Raw genomic sequence first — 18,225 nt, forward strand, 5'->3', positions numbered from 1 at the left:
ATCTCCCGAGGTCCCTTCCAGCCCTAATGTCTATGAAATCTGCTGCAAAACAGTAGCACAAAGTTTATATTACCGTTTGTCACAGCCATAGATTTGGGTGTTTGTGGGACAGACATCTGCTCACAGCCTTGGAGACCAACTTTAGTTTTAAGGGGTTTCAAATAACTGGCAACAACCCTCCTAGAAACACCACAAAATGTCACAAAATGAGGTGGAACACCAAGGAAAGAATCTTTTGCAAAACCCATCCCCTTGGAAATTTGTAAGGTGTCTTTTGCTCACGGCTGACGCACTCACATCTCTCCTTTTCAAAACCCAGGTTCTCTAAAACCTGGACATGTGCATTTTGACAGGGAAAAAGTAGATTCAGTAGGTCCAGAAAAGGTTTCAGGAGGCCAGAGCAGCATAACTGCCTCACCAAGTCCTGCTCAGTTGTGGCATTTATCATACATTTTTAGCACCTTATACATCAGAGGAAACCAAAGGAAACCCGATGCACCATAAGTACGGGAACATGAGTCTGCTGTGAGACAAAGTGCTTTCAAGTTCAGCTTGACCCTTCTTACCGAAGGCCTTGCTGGTGCATCCACTTTGTTAATCTGTGACGTGCATCTGGAGGCAAGTATGGCTCCCCAGGTAATGCCTCATGCCTGGTCAGAAGCAAAGCCTGATCGCCCACTAGATGATTTGCTGGGGTCATAAAGTCATGATTTTCCGCCTGGTTCTGTCCAAGGTGACTCATCTCTCCACAGCCAGGCTGTAGTTCCCCTGCATGCATCTGCTGGCATCTGCATTGTGGAGCTGCTGAATTTACCGTCACTGCTGAATGCTGCTGGCAGTGCATCTTGGAGCTCTCCTATCCTAGGCTCTCATTGCTAAACACATTTATGTGGTACCTGTACTTTATTGCTGGCCATCTCTTATGGACTATCTGATGCAGTGTATGTACCACAGGCAGAAACACTGGCTTTGGTTGATCAAAAAACTATGCTGGATGGCAGAAGCAGCCTGCATGCGCTTCCACATCCTAAAACAGGGAAGAGAACTCCTAAAGATGAAGCTATTCAAGTGCCCTGCTTCTTCAGGAAGGCAAGATCTTTGCTTTTGGAGGAGCAGGAGCCTGAAAGGGAGACCTGCAGTGGAACAATACGGTGAGAGAAGAGGATGGACCCTGCAAGAACTAACCCCCATCTCCAAAGACAGGGGGTAGCAGCTCTTACAAACCTTAAACTGCAGCTTTAAATTTCATTATCTCTTGAATAGCAGAAAGCCCAGGCTGGACAGAGCACCATTCCCAAATGGACAAAGCAGCCTTTCCTCACAAAAGGCAGCCTCGTGTACAAAGAGCTGGAAGGCTAATACCAACATCCATCTCTTAGCCCAGTGCTCTCTCGGGAGGGGTTGTGTTACCCTTACTCAGGGGAGGGGAAGCAGGAGCTGTCCTGGGACAAACCCCAGGAAGGAGGCTGAACCCCAGTGAAACATGATTACTAGAGAGAATTTGGAAATTGAGACGTCCCCAAGAGGAACCATTAGAGATCTGAACCGTGTGCCCTCCAGTGGGCTCCACTAATCTCAGCAGCGGTAGAATAGATCTCTTCTGTTCCAGCGGGTGCTTGAGAAGGCATGTATTATAGGGAATTTCCAACAGGCAGAACAAATAGGACAGTGCTGAACCTTTGCTATTTTCTTGCTGCCTCCTTAGATTCGTATGAAGTCTCCCCTTCCGCGATGCAGAACAAAGACTCGCTCTGCCCGTCTTGGGCTGCGCCGCAGAGACGGATTCAGAACGGAGGTGGCAAAAGGGGCTAGAGACGTTCTGTGGCCGCTGCGAGCACTTGGTTAGTTAGGAGTCCAAGGCGCTGTGAGAAAGCAAGGCCTGGAAAAATAAAAACAAAACCACTTGCATTGCAGCAGAAGAGCCCAGCTAACCCAGGCTACTTTGCAAGAAATGGTGCTGCCTGATGTGGCAGCAGGAAGAAATGAAATACTACACCTTTGCCTTGACTTCAGCATCTTTGTTATTTGTGAACGGTCCTACCGGCAACGTCTGTTCCTTTAAGCCACCTGGAGGCCTGAGGCTCCCTCACCGGCTCTAACACCTCTAGTGCCAGGGTCTGTGAAAAAGCTTTCGATTTTAGCTTCCCCATGATCAAGTGACGGAGCAACATAGTTGGGCTTCTTCTCTGGCCTGGTGCGAGCGTCAGGGTTGACTTCCTACACAAGTGATTGATAAATGCAAATACCCCCGGTCCCTGCGATGGCTGTCCTCTCCCCAAGGCAAAGGCTGATGGAGGAAAGACCTCTGCAGCTGTGGCAAGAAACACAACACAAGGACCTGGCACTCAGGCTCAAATTCAGGTTTCCTCACACAGCCCCAGCAAAAGCACTGGATATTCTGAACGCAGAGCGTGGACCAGCAGTGTTGCACTGAAAAGCCCTTTGCTTTTTAACCAGGGAATAGGGACAGACCAATCTGGATCTTCAAGTACTAGGATATCCCCCTTGCTTTAAAAATAACTGATCGGTTCCCTTCTGATATTGTGAAGAGTGAGAACAGACTGCCTCCGGTTTATTAGCAAGTGAGGGCACACAATCAGCTCTATTACACAACCAGGAGCGATGCGTTTATGCGAAAACCCAAGGGAAAAAAACCCCCTCACTGAACAACAAGACATCCACATAATTTCTCAATGCAAGAGAAATAAGCCACTCACACAATTAAATAAGAACTGCTCGTAAGAAGTGTAATAATCAAGGCTTTAGAAATGAGAGAGACGCATCTGCTGTGACGGCAAAGAAGGACCGGGAGCCTGAAAGCCTCACCTAGGGGATTAAGTGTTACGGATAGCGCCTCACTTGTGCCTCCGCTAGTTGTGTTTTTGTTTTACCAACAGGATTACACACCGGCAAGCAACCACATTTATTCTGGGCAACAAACAGCAAGGAGCCAAATGAAAAATGAACTGTGGAGCCCCGGCGCCTCGCACGGCTCCCGAGGTTTCTAGGCGTTAGGGGGCAGTGTAGGAACACCGACTAACCGGGGCTTTGTTATGGTGCATCTCTCGCACTAACTGCTGATGCATAGCTAACGCAGCCACAGACATTGATTTATGTTCAACTTTCCATTTCATCAGAGAGAGTGGTACAGAGCTATGGACAGAGTTCAAATTCGGGAGAAATGCATTGCCACTGAGTTTGTCTCATTATTACGTACGTACGCTCACGACGCGCGCACATGGGTGTGCACATATTCCCCCCACCCCTCCCCTTGCTTTACACACAATTGTTTTCATGGCATCATTAGCAAAGCTCTAAACTTGCTTCTAGCTTTGAATTTTGCCCTCCCCATGATCAAATAACCCCCTTCTGTCCACTGCTAGGAAACGAGCAGCTCTTTTCTACTACTTTTGAGACTAGGCATAAATGTAACTCCCTAACAGGGGTGGAAAGGATTTCCAAGACCTTTATGAAGAAGACAGAAGAATGTATGTATTTGGTAGCATATATCATTATCAGTCAGGAGGGCAAGGTGATTTTAAAAAGGTATCCAGCCACGTGACTGCTGTTTGGACAACCTTCACCTGCACGATAGTTGCAGGCTAAATGCAGCTCATTGATATTCTGAAGCCACGTGTGTGTGGACACAGTATTCAGTCGAAGCAGTTCATTTCTGGGGAGGTGCCCAGCAGCAGCGGGGTTTACTGGCCACTACTCTGCGACCTGGGCTCCTCCAACTTTGCCCACCTAAAGCTTGTGCTTGCTGTGAGGCTGCAGGTCGTGGCTAACTCGTATGGAAAGGAACAGATTGCAAGGCGCTCCGTCACTCGCTGTAAAGTTGTGACCTGCAGATGGGGCCGGGTGTGCTGGGACTCGTCTCTTGGGGGCACCCTCCTCTTTGATACCAAGCTGTGGCCTGCAGCTACATTTCAGAACCGTGCGAGTTGCACACTCGGCCCACAGGCCATCGTCTGCACTAAAAACAGCTTCGCAACGAGGATTGTGGGAACTCCCCACCAGCCCCAGAGACCCCCCCCCCCCTTATCCAACATATGGATCCAGGCAGCCTGTCAGGCTCGTCAGCATTTCTCCGCTGTATTATGACCCACCTCATTTCCCTGGGTTTGGTTTCTCTACCAATGCACCCCAAAAACCCTGTCCCTAACCCTGATTTCTTCCTCTCTGTTCAAGCCAGCATCCACACCTCTCCACAGAAGTCCAGGCATCTCTGAACCATTCTCCCCCCAAACCGGCACCCTTTTTCACTCCCCTGTAATCGCACAGTCCCCTTCCTCCATCGCATCAAGGCAGGCTCAGCTGGTCGAACAGTCTCCACTTTCTACCTCCTTTCCTCAGTTGGTGTCTCCTGCCACACCACCCCGATACCTGGAACAAGCCGCGTCCTCATGGGCCAGGCACCTTCCTTCTCCGAATCCTTCTTTAAAACAATCCCTTCCTCCCTTCTTGTCCTCAGGCTTTCTGAACCACCCGCTAACTTGTCTCTCATTGAGTTCGTGCTAGGGAGAGACTCAAGGTATTTTCTGCATGTGAAGTTCTGCAGAAGTGAATGCTATTCTACAATTGAACTGTATTCACTTGTACAAATCACAGGAATCCGTATTAACCACTAAACAGGCAAAAACTCAAATGTATGGCAGACTTCAAAGAGCTTAAGATTTGTTACAGCAGCTCATGAAAATTCCCTGTTTTTCCATTGATTCAATGGTCTCCTGCAATTTCATTCCATGTTCCACTTCCACCACCTCAGGTTTGCGCTTCGCTCTCATCTGGCTGCTAGGGAAGAAGCACTGCAAAAATCTTCTAGCTGGTATGAAAAAAAAAAAAAAAACCAGGAAGAAAAACCTTAACTACTTTACTCCTTCACATTTCCTGTGACCTTTCTGGCTGTGCCCTCCCAAGCTCAGTATTTTATTTTCTAGCAGAGAGATTAACCAAAAAAAAAAAAACAACCAACCAACCCAGCAAGTGACTCAACACAGAAACCCCCGGACAAGGCTGCACAAAAAACTTGTGGTCTCAAGTGGAAATGATCCAAGCATTTCAAAGAGGTTAAGGTGCTTTTGGCCAAAAAGTTCAGACTGTATTAAAAGATGGGATCCCCCCTTGCCTCCATCACCCCCCCGATGAGAAGCAGGTGTCTGGTGCCTTTCAAGGAAAGGCAATCACTTGTAAAGTCTTTGGCCAGCCAAGTATTTGACTGCTAATCTGCAACAACAGGTATTTTTCACTTCACACTTCCATCACTGAATTAAGGGTCAAGCCTGTTTTGCTCCAAGTTTTCTTGTGCCTGGGTCAGAAAATCAGCTAAAAGGGCTGTTTCCAGGGAGTTTCCACAACACACAGCCCGTCTGCATGCCGTGTTATCTCTGCTCAGCTTCCCCAGACATCGAGCTGGATCACTGGAGACCGGCGAGTTGCTGCTTGGGAACCAGCCTTCCCCAGTAACACCAACTCCAGCAGGGGCACTGGGGTGAGTCCAGTTAGTGTCAGGGGCTCACAGGACAATAAAGGAGGGTTAGAAGGGCCCTCACAGGGTCATTTAGTAAATGAAACAAAGATGAAAGTGTCCTTTAAAAAAAGCACGGCATGCATGGAGGACAGAGGCCTAAAGCCCAAGCCAGGGGAACACCAAGACCTGAACGTCATCGGGGGTCACTGCAAAAGGAGCGTAAGTCCCCTTCCTCTGCCACCAATTGCCCAGCAGAGAATAAAACCCACGACCTTTGCACCTGCTTTGAATCGTGGACTCCCTACAAGTCTGCATCAATACATGCAGAGGTGAGGCTATAGAAGGACATCTCCCTGCCCAAGGGAATGAAATTAAAACCCTGGAAACGCATTTGTTGCAAGCAAGGAGCAGAACTTGACTTGCTGACAGCTGCTATAGCCTGCAAGATATCATCTCCACTTCTGTTTACTGCACCTATATGGAAGAGGTTTTACTACAAGACGAGCCTGGTTTAGGGCTCCTAATCAAAATCAATCAAACATTCTCATTCTGTCGTAAGCCTCTTCAGGAAACGAGATTTTGTTTTTAAACCAACCTCTTCTTTGCCAAACTCCCATACACGCACACTAATTGCGATACTATGCTCAGGTAGTGCCATAATAAATCACTACCAGTTTATCTAGTTAAACTGTCTATTGGCCAAGAATTTTTCCCGTACAAATCATGAACCCAGACGACAAAAGCAACTTGCTAGAACAAATGCTGCTGCCAAATGCTGGGCCCATTTGTTACAAGAACAAGTCGCTTATTCTGAAGTAGTAATATATTTTTTTTTTCTCCAGGCACCAAGGTGTTATGTAGTTACAACGAGCATGTATGCAAAGAGGTTCCAGGAGAAGTTAAAAAACATGTTAAACGTCATACATTTTTGACAACTTCCATTTCAAATGCTCTTTAAAGATCTTCCCATTAGAAACTCTCGAAGATTATGTTACCGCGTCTAGAATCAGGGTGAAGACAAAACGAAGCTTTGGAACAGGGAAGAAAATCTGAGAGCCGGTGATAGACAAATTCTGACAAGGTGTCTCCTTGACGTTCAATACATTTTGGCCCATTTTGAATCCCGCCTGCCTGTGGCTAGTACTTGAGCTAGCATTTGTTAAATGCTTTCAGTGATTGCAGTTGGAAAAAATCAAGTGGTTAACCAGAGGGAAAAGGTTTCAAGAACTCAAATCCAGAATGTTTTGAATTATGCGCAAGCCTGTTATGACCAGAAAATAAATGAAGTCCCAACCAAACCACCCCCGCCACCCAAAAAAACCCAACCCTTAGTTTTGGAAAAAATATCAATTGCTTGAAAAAAAAAGTAAGTAATCTCTCTAAGCAAGAGAAGAATTTGACGTGCTTCAGGCAAAAAGAAAAAAAAGCAGAAAAACAGTCAAAGGTTACAGTTATTTATAATAGATTTTCTAACGAAAATGCCGAGTTAGCCAAAGAACGAGAGAGCAGGGTGAAACTTCCAAGTCGAGCATGGGACCCCGATGGCAACTGCAGCGCTGACATTGAGAATCCATGCACACACTCATCCACCGCCAACAGAGAAGTCAGGAAAGTCCAAACCTACCTGAAAGAAACCTGGAGGGATGGGACCCCCTGGCATGCCATCGTTAGGAGGAATGTTTCCAAGGACTGGACTCGGGGCTGCAGCTGCACTCTGCGCGAGACAAAAAAAAAAAAAAAAAGGACAAATGGAAATTGGTTCGGTGTCCGATTTAAGAAGGCAACCTCTCCCCCCTCTGCCCATAAGCAATTAGCCCAGGATGGGTCACTAGTGTCATGACCAAGGTGTGAGTGCCTGTGTGTAAAATCATGTTAATCTACATATTTACAGAATACTACATTGAAGCCCATGTCATCAAAACCGGTTTGGAAATTAGGAACTATTATTCACAACGTCTCCTAATACATGACATGACTCAGGAGGTAACCCAATTCAGTCATCAGGTAGCAGGTTTAAACCAAAGCAAAGAGAAAGAAGAGGAGAAACTTTTAACCTTGTGAAACTCACTATTACCCTTCATATTTGGTGGCAGTATAACCAGTTTCATAAAGACATTAGATAAAATGATAGAGGTTTGGTCTATCAAGAGCTATTAAAAGCACAACAACCAGGACATCCCTACCCCTAAGCCAGCTGGTAATGTGGAGGAGGTATGATAAGGGGTGGCTAACTCTATACTAAGCCTGTTTCTTAGTTTTCCTCTAAATCATCTGCTACTTGTCAGAAGTCAAGACACTGGCTTAGATGGCCCTTTGTTCTGATCCAGCTGGGTAGTTCTTATATTCTTAGATAATCAGGTGAAGTGGAGACCAAATGCAACCCTTTAAAAGCTAAAATCTTGGGGCTTAGTTACAGCATCAGAAGAAATGCCCTGGCAGGGACAGAACCAAGCCCTCCAACATCCACCCCATGATGATAAGCACGCATTTCAGACATCCAACATCATCATCTTCCACGGCTACAGATATCAGCACAGCTGCCTTGAGCTTGAGCAGTAGCATCAACAGCTGCTCAGATAGGAAGAAAATCAGTAGGGAACTGATGCACGTGCTTCAGTTCCAAGCAAGACCAAATAAACTCTCACCCCAAAGCTGATAGAGCACTCAACCCTAGGTTTCCAAGTGACCATGTGCGCGTGCGCGCGCGCACACACACACACACACACACACACTCGCTTGTTTGTTTGTGCACCAGTAACATCTATGAGGTCACATGCTTCTGGGAACAGAGTTTACGTTATCCAAACAGAGCTCAAATTGCAATTAGTTCACAGAGGTGATGGCCCTGTAAAATTTGGGCCCAGTAACTTTTATAACCAAGGCACTGTCTGACAAAATCCACTACGGGGGGAAAAAACCCAACAACTTGCCTCGGCTTCTAATGTGTTGCATTTTGAACAAAGACTATTTTAAGTCTTCTTCACGTTTCTGGATTGGCCACTTAAACACAGTGTGTGGTTCTGCCCTCTGAGATGTCCCCTCTCTCCAACTTGCAAGCGTGCCAAGGGCTTTTTGTTTGTGTTTTCCAAACAGCGTCCTGCGAGGACTGCCAAGCTCTGGCTCTACATACAGCCCCTTTCCTCCCGGCCCCTCCAAAAACACACGTGCTTTTCATTATATTTCTTTTGCTCTGCCTGTATTTCTACAACAGCATGCATCTCCTTGCTGAAAAACGAGGTTCGAGGAGACTAGCAATTTGGTTCCTTTCCATATGAGACTGAAAATTACTTGGCTATTTGCGTTTGTTCCTACTTAGTATTACGCCTGCCGCACTATATATGTAAACTGGTGAGCGAGGACGTATCCTCTGGCATGGGGACTGGTCTTGTAGCTGGTCTGATAAAACAGCATTTTTTCCTCTTTCATTTTCTGCTGGGTGAACTGGCAGATTTGATGACTATGGTAGGTAAAAGAACAGCTGCAAAGCCAGCCAAACAAACATTTGCTTTCAATCTCTGAACTGTTTTGCCTCTCACCTGCGGAAACAAACTACGATCTTAATTTAAATTTGGCAGGTTCCGATTGTGTCAAAAGAACAGCAGCACAAATGGACCTACCTTGCTACTCAACCTCATTAGCAGCTTGAGCTATAGAAGGGGCCAGAATTAAGTAACTGCTACAAAAAAATCCCTCTTAAACAGCACCACTGACAAAATGTCCCTTCTAGGTCGGGGATAATATTTTTTACTGTTAAAGCAACACGAGAGAGGTGCCCTCATTTAGCTATAGAAAATGGAGTCTACATTTCTGGCATAATTTAAGAGGACCATGGTAATTTAAGGAAAAAAATCCACTAAAAAAGTCTCAAACAATCATTAATTATTTTTCTGAGAATTTTTACAATGAACTTGTGCATCTGATCTTACGTTGAACCATCACCTTTGCACCACTCCTTTAAAGCTACCTTCACCATTGAAAGCCCATATGGTTATAAGATGCATTACAATCCCCTGTTGTCTTGGCTTTAAGCCCATTCCAACATATCTCTCTTTCCCATCCAAAACAGTATACTAATGCTAATACAAGCAGCGTCTCCAACCGTTTACCATCGTTTTTGTGGTGGCATCATCAAATGAGCCAGCACCTTGGAAGAAGTGTGAGCAGACAAGATAAGCTTGCACGTCAAGTCCTGAACTGAAGGGTGAAGCGATGCTTAAGCCAACTTCAGCTAGGAAAAGCCCCCAAGATTCAGAGCTAGAGAACCGTTCTGTTTTGGGTCAAAAGCAGCCACATAACTGAGGGTGACCTTAGTACATCGATCAATCAAGAGGTCCCCCCCACCCCCAGATCTTAAATTCAGCATCGCTACTCGTTTACAATTTAAACAGGGCAAGGGGGAACGATTTATCAGCAGTTTTCAATTATTTATCCAATTTCAGGGTTTTGGTAAAAAGTAAGCATCTCATCAGGCTACCAGTCTCTATGGCAGCGATTCAGCTCAGGTGCACACGAAGCAGCCGGGCTCTTTACACCTTGCTGAGAAGAGTCAGTATTGCCAATGCAAAGGGACAGCACAGAGTACTATCAAGCAGCAAGACTGAGAAAATCTACTGGGCATCGATACAGCATCTTTTGCACAGGGGATCATTACTCTGCAAATAGGTTGGAAAGAAGAGATATTAGCCAGGCTGGGTGGGAAATTCCCAGGTCAGGTTTACATTCCCCTTGCTTTGCAGCCAGCCAACCCTTGCTCTACTGAGATAGCAGCACACATTGGGCAAACAAGTCACAGCTGTTGCATCAATGATGCTCAACCAGGGTCCCTCGGTACCCCTGGGGTGCCATGCAATCCTTTTTAAGGGTGCCATAATATTAGTACCATTAGATGTGCAAACCCCTTACACATGATTCACAAGATAAACCCAAAGATCATACATAGGAAACTATAATGTCAACAATGTTCTGCCCTGTTTTGGGCTTTACCGGTTCTTTGCAATAGAACTACTGCTCAGTTATTTTCCACCCCATCACAAAACGAGTGAAAGTTAAGAGCTGGCATTTTCTAAGGGGGGTCCTAAGTCTAAAAAGGTTGTGAACTCCTGCAGCACATGCTCCAGAATGGTCCTGCGGCTGGCCCGAAGGCGGAAGCTGAGATACGAGTGCTACTGCAAAATCATCTTTTGTAAAGTTTATGCCTAACCTTAGATTTTATAGCTAAACAGCTAGAAAATACTTTATTAAAAGCTTCCCAGTGAAGCTCTTGTCACTCGGACAGCACACAGCAGCCACCCTTCACTCTGGGGAGACATCCACAGCAGAAGCCACCGCACCACTGCTCTGCTTACAAAATCCTAAAGCTTCCACCATCACATCTGCTCTCTGGAGGTGCTACCTGGGCTAGCATAGGTCAACACCATCTCATCACCTTTAGGGTGGAGGAGAGGTTCTCCTAAGGACACACCTAGCATCAGTATTTTTCTTCTGCACCTGCTGGAGTCCTGTCCATTCACAAACATGGGCAGGTGGAGGGTTCGTTCTTAAAATAATATTTGCATAGGAAAAGAAAGTATGGCTGAATGAACGAAACTTGCCAAGCCAGCAAGATCTACTGAGGACACATCTGGACAGGGGGTCAGGTCTTGCTCTATTCCTGGCTCTGCCAGATCGACCCCCCCTATATTACCTAACACAACATCACTACCTCTGCATCAGTTCTCTGTCCCTCTCTCGTCCATCTGGTTTATGTAGATGGTGAACTCTGAGGCAGGGCTTTCTCACAGCGCATTTGTACAGAGAGTAACACAAGGGGCCTCTGACTTTGTTGGGGTCCCTCACTATGACAAACCACTCATGACCACCCCAAAAGGTAATACCGCACCAGCGCAGAGCATCTATATCGGCACTTTGTACCGCTGCCGCAGTATGCTAAACCTCAAACGCATGTGGTTTTTCATTGATCTCAGTTGGCTTCTCTTCTCACTTGTCCATCTCCCAGGCCACCTCATCCCCTGCCCCTCCTCTCCCCAGACATTAGCAGCAGCCAGGTCCGACAGCTCTCACTGCAGCTATGATGAGAGCCAGGCAGCTCGCCGCTGCTGTCCCAAGGAGAAAGCCTCCCCTACATTCACTGCCATTCAAAGCTCCTGGTGTGCTTCAACCAGGCTGACTCAAGAGAAGCAAGGCCCAGTGGATTCAGGATTGTATTTAAAGATGAACTGACAGTGGAGAGAGGGGAAAAAACTGGGTTTATGCTGTCTTCCCCAATATATAACAAGGCCTGTCCATAAGAGGGGTCTTTTGTTTTGCTGTTTTTGAGATTTGAAGCTCAGGTCTTGCCTGCATGATGGGTGATGGGACTTGCAGTGTCATCCTGGTAGTTGACCAAAGAAAGCAAAAGCCATGAGACTAGGGAAATGATCCCCCCCCTCCCCTGCTTGCTCCAAAGCCTGTGGGTTTGTTACCATCTGTAAGGAAGGCACTGAGGAAGAAAGCCCCTTTTGTTGGGGATCTCACGTCCTGCCAGCCCAAAATAAGGATGGAGAATGCAACACTTATCAGAGCCTCGGGACAGACCACATTTCACACGCTTAGTATTTTATCTTGTAGGAAAAATAAACCCACTCATGTCAGGCTCACTCCCCCCGCCCTTGCAAAGCAGCAAAATAGAAAAACAAGCCCAATTTTCTCTCTAGTAGGTTCACTTTTAAGCTAGACCAACTCTTAATCCAAAACCATGGAAAATAATGCAGTTTCTGTGCAAAGCAGATGAATCCCCTCAGAGCAAAAACTGGGCTAAGACCTACAGCAAGTCCATTTAGGATTTGCCTCTCAGACCCAATACTTCACTCCAAAGGAAGCATGCCTTGTAATAAAGCTGTCAAGTGATATTTTAGTGTCAAGAAATTTCCAGCACATCGTGATCCCCTGCTGGGGAACGTCTTAAGGGACAAGAGTTCCCAAATCTTCTCGGAATATCACTACTTGCATACCTGGTTCCATGCACAGGGCACTCGGACCCTCTTACGAAATAATCTCATACACCCTGGGAGAACGAGCCAACCCACGACTGAGCAGTTGGAAGTGCTGCGTGAAGGACGTGACAGAAGTAGGGCCATGACATCGGGTGCACCTGCACCCTCAAGCATGCACAGCCTGGTGGGGAGGCTCAAAAGAAACAGGGGTCCTCCAGCACCCCAAGCCATTCTTGCTTCTTTGCTTTGCCTGGTATTGGGGTTGAAGAGGGTCAGGGTCCCCTCCCTGGATACTCTCCCCTCAAAAGCATCTGCAGGGTGCGTGTACCAAAACGACAGTTCGTGGTTAAAGCCCCAGACTGGGACTCTGAAGCTGAAAATTCAGGTATGGTTTTGCTGCACACTTCTATGCAACCGCGGGAAAGTCATTTACTGTATTTTCTCAAATACAATGCACCAATCCAACCCCAAATACAACACATGCCCTGTTTCTGAAAGGCCCCGAGGAGGGGAAACTAATTTACTTTGTAGAGCACATGTAAGTACCAGAGATCTGGGGCCACATGCTGGGGCTGGGACTGCATCTGACCTTGTGCACTGGCTTCAGGGCTGTGCGCAAAGTCCAGGACCATGCCACAGACCCCACATGCTGCCCCAAACCTAAAAGGAAAGAGCAGTAGCACCATTACTTTTCATGGCTCCCACAGCCACAGCAGTTAACGTTGCCATCACTGTGCACCTCGCCCCCAAATTTCCAGCCCTTTTCCTTGCACAAAGCTCACCCCAATTTTCCCACGACTTTTGTTGGGGGAAAGTGCAGATAATACGCAAGACAATACGGTAACCATTGTGCTGCAAAAACAGGTGTCTCCTTCCTCCCACTGCCTTGCCTATTTAGGATATAAACACTTTGCAAAAAAGGCTTATTTAGGTCAGAAGGACACGTGCTACCACGGAGCCAAAATCTACTGGCTCATTCTGCAGAGGTGCTGTGCAGCCATGATGCCTACGACGAGGCTGAGATGTGCCTGTCAGCTTCCATAGGAGCTGCAACTTCTTAAACTTCAGGTAGAGAAGACAGCAGGCAGCACTGGATGCCCTGGGGAAGTTTTCCCTTTGAAAACTTAGGAGACACAGTACTTCTCCCATGGCTTCCAGCTGGGCAACCCATGAAGAAGGGTGCAACACTCATTTCACACAGCCGAGTCTGATGGGTGCCTGGGTGACATACCTAAGACGCTTCCACCTAAAACGGCAATGCATGGAGATCTTGCTAGATCTGTGGCTCACCCACAGACTGGTTATAAAGACATTTATTTTATTATTTGGGATAAAGCCTTCTAGAAGACCGGACTGGTTTGGTCGCACCGCAGTAAAATGGTAAGGTGCCTAAGGAACAAAAGGGTCCAGAGTCAGCCCAACATGGAAGGGTCTTGAAACCTCAACTGGAAGATAGAAAAAGGCCGAGAGGGCTGACGTATGGTGTCCTGGGTGGGTCATCTCTACATGGAGGAGGGAGGAAGATGCAGAGATGGGAATGTGGGCAGCTGCGCAGGTCACTTGGGAAGACCAGGGATGTGCAGCACAAAGAAAGCAGAGAAGGAGCTTGACTTGCACACAAATGCTCTTGGTTGGTACTGAAAGTAAACCATATGTTAATGGCCAGCCAGGGCCCATATGGCCACCTAAGGCTGACCTCTTGCACAGTATTAATATCACCAGTTCATCCCGTCTTGAACTCAGGATGGCTGCTTGAGCGAAGTCCTGTCCTCCAGGATCTGGAATTCACGAGCTCAGGTGATGGACAGCGCTCCCCCTCCTCAGGTAGGAGAAGCCATTGGAGGCAGAGAGCCAGGTAAAGCAGGAGGGAAGGAGGGAAAGGGACACAGGTGTTGAAACAAGGTGGGGACCCCAAACCAACGTGAGATCCCAGGACTCAGTGTCTGATTCCAACAAGGCTCCTCTTCTTTTTTGCATTAGTCTCTAGCCTCCTGAAAAGTCACTAACCTCCATCCCTTCTCCCCAAGTGTACTACAACTAGATCTGCTCTAATTGGACATACAACAGGTCTTCCTACCGTTATGCATGCCAGGCACAGGCTGTGATGGGTACAGCAGGTAAACGGTGTGATTTATCCAATGCGAGATTAGGAAGCCTGCTGTACTGTGACGTTCATTATCAGATTATACACGCATGCTGTTTTTATTTGTCTAGTTATGTTAAAAGCTCTTTGCCAACCTCAATAAACACACAGTATTAGGCAAATCACATCTTATTACATGCATGTTGACAGTCACTTCTGGGTGGTAAAACCTCGTTGGCCACAATACGTTATTCATACCCACTGCTGCAGCTTGAACCCTTCATAAGCAAGAACACTTAACACTTGCAGAGCCTTGCAGCCGCAGGCTCTGAAGCTCCTTACAAAGGTGGAAAACTGCTTATAAATAAGGATCCAGAGCCAAGAGAAGAGCCTCCTTGATCAGAGAGAGATGGGGCAGTCAGAACTAGAGTACAGGTCTTCCAAAAAAAAAAAAAAAAAAAAAAAATCACTTGCTGTAATCCCTACCAAAAGTATGATTTAGAGGGAGGATTGGGACTAGCTGGCTCTTTCTGGGATGCCCACACAGACACATTAGATGAAGATTTCAGGAGTCCAGGCATGGGAAGAGGTTGACCACCACTTCCCCGCCAAATCTTCTGATGTGGCCACATGCAAAAGTTACTGGTTTGCATGTCATGACATCTTCAGTCCAGGAGCAATATGCAATTCATGCTGGAGTTACTGTGCATCACGCGCTTCCAAGAAACTCTACCATTACAGGAACGGTTAAAAAAGCCATGTTCCTAAAAAAAAATAAAGACCACTTAATTCCCAAGTTTGTTCAAATCTTTCCATCCTCCTGGTACTGTTGCTGCCATCCACATTTAATCCCAAGCAGGCAGCAATCCTTCTGACAAGGCCCTGGGCTGTGACAGAACCACTCAGCACACAATCTGGACTTGGACAAACTGGATGCAGTCTGATTTGCACTGTATCAAGTGGGGCAGATTCATTCTGTGCTGGAACCATGGACGTATGGAACAATTTCTAATTTTTAATCTAAAAAAAATGGAAGCAGCGACTAGAATGATTCAAAAAAAGAAAAAAAAAATATGAAGTTCTGCTTCCAAACCTAGACATTCAGTTAACACACTAACTTGGTACGCCAGCAGATGCCGTCTAAGCCTTTAAATCGCACACTAATTGCACTAATTGAGCTAACAGTCTCTGTTTCGTCTCCCTACCCTGAGTCAACCAGCGTCTTCTGGTACTGCTGCAGAGATCCAAGCTGTTGGCTTTAGTGTTATTTTGTCAGCCATTAAACGATTCATCAGAGTCATTAATTGATTTATTACTGCTGCCTGCAAGTATAGCTTTGCAAATAAAGAATGATGTAGGTCAGAACGCAATAGAAATTGGACAAAATAACACAGCCAGGAGCTGGATGCTTAAATTATCTGTAGGAGTCCAGTCATGCAGACCCCCTGACACTGGGTTACACAAAAAAAAAGAAAAGATGATGTGCCGTTTGGCTCGGTTGCCAGAAACCCTGCTAACTGGAACAGCATATCAGCAGGGGGAAGCTCTGGTACTAAACACCCAGTCTTCCAGTGCATGAGGAAGCCATTCAGGCTGTCACCACTGCCAAAAACTAATGATCATGCACTCCTGTAATGCGGTCCTCTTAAACTGCCAGCAGACCTGGAAACCCAACAGAAAGGATGTGACAATAACAGAAGTGTTTGAGGTATGGGATACCCAAACTGGGCTCCAGCCAGAGCGAAATACTCAATGAAACGGCTGCCCGACAGTCCATGAGCTCAGAGAGAGGTGCATTTCTGTAGCATTTTTCCACTCATTTGCTGCCGAGACCAAGGACGGCAGATTTACAAGTGGCACGCTGAAATAACCAACCGCCTCCACCCCCTTAGAGAAAAGGACCCGTCCACCCCCTCCCCTACGCTCACTGGAGGAGAATCTGCCCTAGCTGAGATGCATGAGCAGCACTGCAACTGCAATCAGACATTTGTAAATCTTAGCTCCCGAGTACGTTAGCTACCAGTGTCATCCGTATACCAGGCTTGCACGTTGCCTCCTTTGTGTACGCATGCCAGAAGCAGCCTGTACAGTGGATGGGGCTAGCATCAGCTCTGGAGTTGCAGCTGTAAGTGCCAGGTGGCACAGATTGTGCCCAAAAGTGTAGCAAGCAGAGAGGAAAAAAAAAGGTTTCTCCCATCATGAAACGCGATCACATCCAACGTATGAAACGCGCGTGCATTAATGGAAAAGAATGAAGTCTTGGTTAATTTTTCAGTCCAAACACACCTAACTCACGGGGAGTTTAAAAATACCTGTAAATCGCTTTTTAAATATGAAATCCATGTTACTCAACTGCACCAATCTCACTCAGCTTCAAAATGAATAACAACAATAATAAAAAATAACTGGACTAAGTTCTGGCCTATGCGAATTTGGAGCACTGCCTCCATCATAACGTGCCTGTCCTTCCCCCAGCTCCAAGTATTTGGGTGAAGGCTCTGGAGTGTGTCATGCCAGCAGAAAGCAGTGATGTAATCTCCGCAGGAATAGTTATTCTGCTCTTTTATCTCACACCTCGCTAGTGGTGCAATTTACACATACGCAGACAGGACCCACTGCATGGAAGACAAACAGCAATTCACTTTCCAAGTCCAGATTAGCTATGAAAACAATTTGCCTCTGCCTGTAAGGAAGCCCTGCGTGCTGGAAGCTGTCCAGCGGAGGAGGTCCCTCGCCCGAGTGCTGTCCCAAACGAGACGGAGACTTTCTGCACGCGAGCTGCAGCTTGACACTCCTCGGGACGGTGCTTTACCCGTGCACGGGGAAGCCAGAGCTCGTTTGCAATGGGGACCCAAGGAGACCAGGTATTACCAGGGAAGAAAGGGCGTTCGCTTGTACGGCTCGGGGTAGCGGCACAGTCCTGCCCTTCAACCGGAGGGGCTGGAAAGGCCTTGAGCCTGGGCAGCTTGCTCTTCAAACTGAAGGAAGAGACCGTCTCTTCTTTATCAGCCATCTCTCCGGCACTATCAGCGCCTGCCAGCACCAAGTAGACCATAAGCACAAATCCAAATCTGCGTCTGCAACAGAGTCTCGCTTTAAGGTTTCAGAGCCAAAGAGTCTGTTGCACGGGGTACTGTGCACACAGCATTTAGCGTGCCAGGCACATGCCCTGGGCAGGGTTTAAGCAGCCCTATGTAAACCCACGGGGTAAATTTTTAAGGGTGGCTACATTCGGGGGACTTTGTTTAAAAACAAACCACCGAAGGCAGCCCCCTCCCCAGCCTGTGATCCAACATCGTCTCCTTTCCTAATGTGTTATGTTCACAAGATGGTTCCTCACCCCCAAGCCACCTGCTTTGGGAGCTCAGCCTGGGATCTGAGAGTCAATTTGTCCATCTCCTCAGGCATTGCTCCTAGGGATACAGGTTCTCTGGGCCAAATCCTGCCCTTGTTTTCACCCGTGGAGCACCCCACCCTTTCCCCTGCTCTTGCAGAGAGGAATAACTGACTGATCAGAAGTGCCAGCGTCCTGCTCCTCTGCGCGTCTGCGGCAGGTCTAAGAGCAAAAAATAGGAGAAAAGCGTATTTTTGTCACTGAAGCCAGCAGAGGCGTGTACACACAGGTAACAGATTTGTTGAACAACACAGTCGTGTTTTTCCAGACTCGCCATTCAGAGCAGATATACGCTATGCTGAGGGAT

General features: G+C 47.0%; 1 protein-coding gene across 4 annotated transcripts in view; it reads right to left on the reverse strand.

Moving 5' to 3' along the window:
- Positions 1-18,225, reverse strand: part of SSBP3 (single stranded DNA binding protein 3) — a 133,052-nt gene that overhangs the window by 34,145 nt on the left and 80,682 nt on the right. For all 4 annotated transcript variants that reach the window (XM_019531477.1, XM_019531476.1, XM_019531475.1 and 1 more), the window contains exon 5: positions 7,095-7,184. In XM_019531477.1, coding sequence (XP_019387022.1) covers positions 7,095-7,184 — 90 coding nt within the window. The remainder of the gene's footprint in view (positions 1-7,094; positions 7,185-18,225) is intronic.

This window comes from Crocodylus porosus, unplaced genomic scaffold, assembly GCF_001723895.1.
Source record: "Crocodylus porosus isolate Cpor-Errol unplaced genomic scaffold, CroPor_comp1, whole genome shotgun sequence".
Classification (NCBI taxonomy): Eukaryota; Metazoa; Chordata; order Crocodylia; family Crocodylidae; genus Crocodylus; species Crocodylus porosus.